Here is a 3,124-nt window from a genome sequence, read left to right as displayed (position 1 = left end):
AAGTGAGTTTGTGCTGACCAAACTAAAGACATTGTTAACATATATATTTGAATACTGTGTATAATGTAAAGCATTTAGGGATTAGTGTAATGTGTTGCTTAGAATACTAACATCTTGTGATTGACACAGCAGTGGTTGAGTGACATGTGAAACCCTGTTTGGTTCGACTTACATACACATGTTAAAATCTTAAAATCCCGTGAAAAGTGAGTGACTCATCTAGAACTATCCTCCGAACACATGTTCATGACCATGTAAAACGGTTAACCAACAGACCTATCAGTTGGACCAAACCTATGCAGTTGGACCAAACCTATGCAGTTGGACCAAGCTTATGCAGTTGGACCAAGCTTATGCAGTTGTACAAATCGGCCATTTTTGCATGGCTGGGTGGTGACGAAACTGGGTTCAGCACACATACAAGGGCGCTACTGCTCCTGAAGTAACACTCACTGCGAGGAGACTCAGAATTGGTTCACAGTGTGTAAACCCAAGCGCTATGAGGATGTACATTCCTATCACAATGACTCTACTGTGCATTGCTGCGACAGTTGATTGTTGTACCCTGACAAGGATGAAAGGTCTCACGAAAGAAAGAATTGAACCGGTCACCGTAGTTACGAAAGGTCTCACGGAGAAAAGACTTGAACCGGTCACCATAGTTGGTACAGTGGGTAGCACTGTCACGCTGCCGGGGTACTTGCAGAGTCCTAATCAGTTTTTCCAGAAAGACCGAGAACCCATGTTCGCTATTTACCAGATATACGAGCTGACGATGAACTCTCTGGGCTACCAAGTCAACATTCGCTTTCTCACGTGTACAGACGAAGGCATGTACAGGATTGGAAAGGAGACTTTCTATTTGAGAGTAAACAGTGATACGTGTGGTATGTTTTACTACACTGCCAAGGTTGACACAGGGACGAAGGCTGCAGTCATTGCCCCGCTCCAGGGTGTCATTCGAATCTCTAGGCTAGCACAATACCACAATAAGCAAATGTGGAGTTTAAACGAAGTGTGGAATGACACTATGAGCAAAGAACAAAGTCTGGGTTCCTGCTGTTTCCTGGTTGACAACGGGACAACATTTCGTGGATCTGGAATTGGAATTGGAGCTGATGCATCGTCCTGGCAGTATTACATGTATCAGAGACACGGAGAGGTCAACGCAAGCTGCTCAGATGTTCAAGTTGCTACATCCACACTTCCTACTGCCGCAGCAACTACAACGACAACTACAACGACAACTACAACGACAACCAGACAACCCATTAGAGTACCGGATCTCAAGGAGCTGGATAGTGTCGAAACGGGCGCAGGCCTGGTCAACGTGAGTGAAGGTACGTTGTGCGTTTTTTGGTCAGTTTCATCATGATACTATGTAGCTTTTTATTACAATCACATCTCTCTCTCTCTCTCTCTCTCTCTCTCTCTCTCTCTCTCTCTCTCTAGATATACAAGACATCGTGAGGATGATGGACGAACTTGAAAAATCGTGGAGGTCTACTGGGAATACTTTCAAACCCTACAGTGTCATGATAGTCATTGCAATGACGATGCTGATTCATACAATCGTGTTTGAATAGCAGACAGCCTGTCCTGCAAGCAGATATACCACAGTTATTGTGAGGATATACAATGTTTATTTTTGTTGGTATTGTAAACATACATGCATCATTGTACAATGAATAATGTACAAAATAAATGTGAATACAATGAACCATTTCTATGCAGTCCTGGTGTTGTTTGACTAGAATCGCTTGCTCGCTTGTCGTCGTCGTTGTTGTTGCTGAATCTGGTGTATGACCATATTTTTGTCTTCCTCGGTCATATGAGCAGCCTGCACCCATTCTTGGTCTTGCAGCAGCTCATGGGCCAGGAGTCTCTCATTCTCACGGAAAGTCAGTAATTGAAGGACGATTCTTCTCACTAGAGTACACTCCATCACGTTGGGCATTACATCGTCAATGTCCCAGGAAGTGACTGGTGCACTAACATGGTTTCTTGGACACAAAGTCTTTACAATGATGTCGTACGTGGACACAGTTCCACTGTCATTATCACGCTCCGCGAAGACAACCTTTCCTTCCATCGCATCTGCTATCATCACCCCCAGACTCCACATGTCTATGGCACAAGTGTAATCTTTCCGACTGGTGTCTGGGGCGTCACCAAACAGTTCTGGGGCTCTGTAGGGCTCCGTTACCACATTTGGACTCATCCGTTTGGAGGATTGTCTCGAGAGGCCCATGTCTGCCACCTTAACGGTCAGATCTTCTGTCAGCAGCACATTACGAGGTGTCAAGTCCCTGTGTATTATATTACGCCCGTGCATGTAAGACAGGGCATTGGCCACCTGAACGGAAAAGTGAGCCACAAAACTCAACGGAATCACCTGTACTGCTTTACCAAGGTCGTAGTAGACTTTCAGACCATGTCCATTGTGAATCACTGTCAAGGTGTAGGGAACGTAGGGCATGAGCATGGCGATATTCTCACCGTCAATGAAAAGATCGTGTATCTGAATCACATTGGGGTGACCCCTCAGTGCACTGAGACAGGAGAGTTCTCTCACGGTCGCATCCTCTACGCCAATTGTTGAATCGTTCTCTACAATGTCTTCATCCTCTACCACAGGGGGGTTGTGACCCCTCGGTGCACTGAGACAGGAGAGTTCTCTCACGGTCGCATCCTCTACACCAATTGTTGAATCGTTCTCTACAATGTCTTCATCCTCTACCACAGGGGAGTTGTGACATTTCAGAGCAAACGCCTTTCCAGTCTTCAGACACGTGACTTTGTACACAGTTCCGTATGCGCCTCGGCCAATAATGGAGCCTTTCTGGTAATTCTCCATTTCTGAAAGTGAGACTGTTGCTGACGCAAAAAAAAAAACAAAAACAAACAAACCCCAAAGTGTTTGAAGGATTAGATACCCTGTCAATATGATGGTATTATATACTGCAGTGGCTTGGTTCGATGACCAGACCTTTTCCCTGTATTGGAAACGACTATAGCAGTTGGACCAAAACCTCGATGGTCGGACTAATCCCTGTATTGGACCCAACTACAGCGGTTGGGAAGCTGGGGACACACACAGAGCGTACTTAAAGTCTCTGTGTTG

General features: G+C 45.4%; 1 protein-coding gene across 1 annotated transcript; it reads right to left on the bottom strand.

The window, feature by feature from the left end:
• Positions 1-1,750: 1,750 nt before the first annotated feature.
• Positions 1,751-2,857, bottom strand: LOC311254068 (cyclin-dependent kinase 2-like; the record flags this gene model as incomplete). Its single annotated transcript, XM_084384488.1, has 1 exon — positions 1,751-2,857. One exon carries the CDS (start codon positions 2,855-2,857, stop codon positions 1,751-1,753), a length of 1,107 nt encoding a protein of 368 aa, XP_084240614.1.
• Between the last annotated feature and the right edge of the window lie 267 nt (positions 2,858-3,124).

Source organism: Pagrus pagrus (genome assembly GCF_965226575.1).
Source record: "Pagrus pagrus genome assembly, contig: HAP1_SCAFFOLD_235, whole genome shotgun sequence".
NCBI classification, from domain to species: Eukaryota; Metazoa; Chordata; class Actinopteri; order Spariformes; family Sparidae; genus Pagrus; species Pagrus pagrus.
The sequence above is the reverse complement of the archived record's forward strand: the minus strand, read 5'-3'. Positions and strand labels throughout refer to the sequence as shown.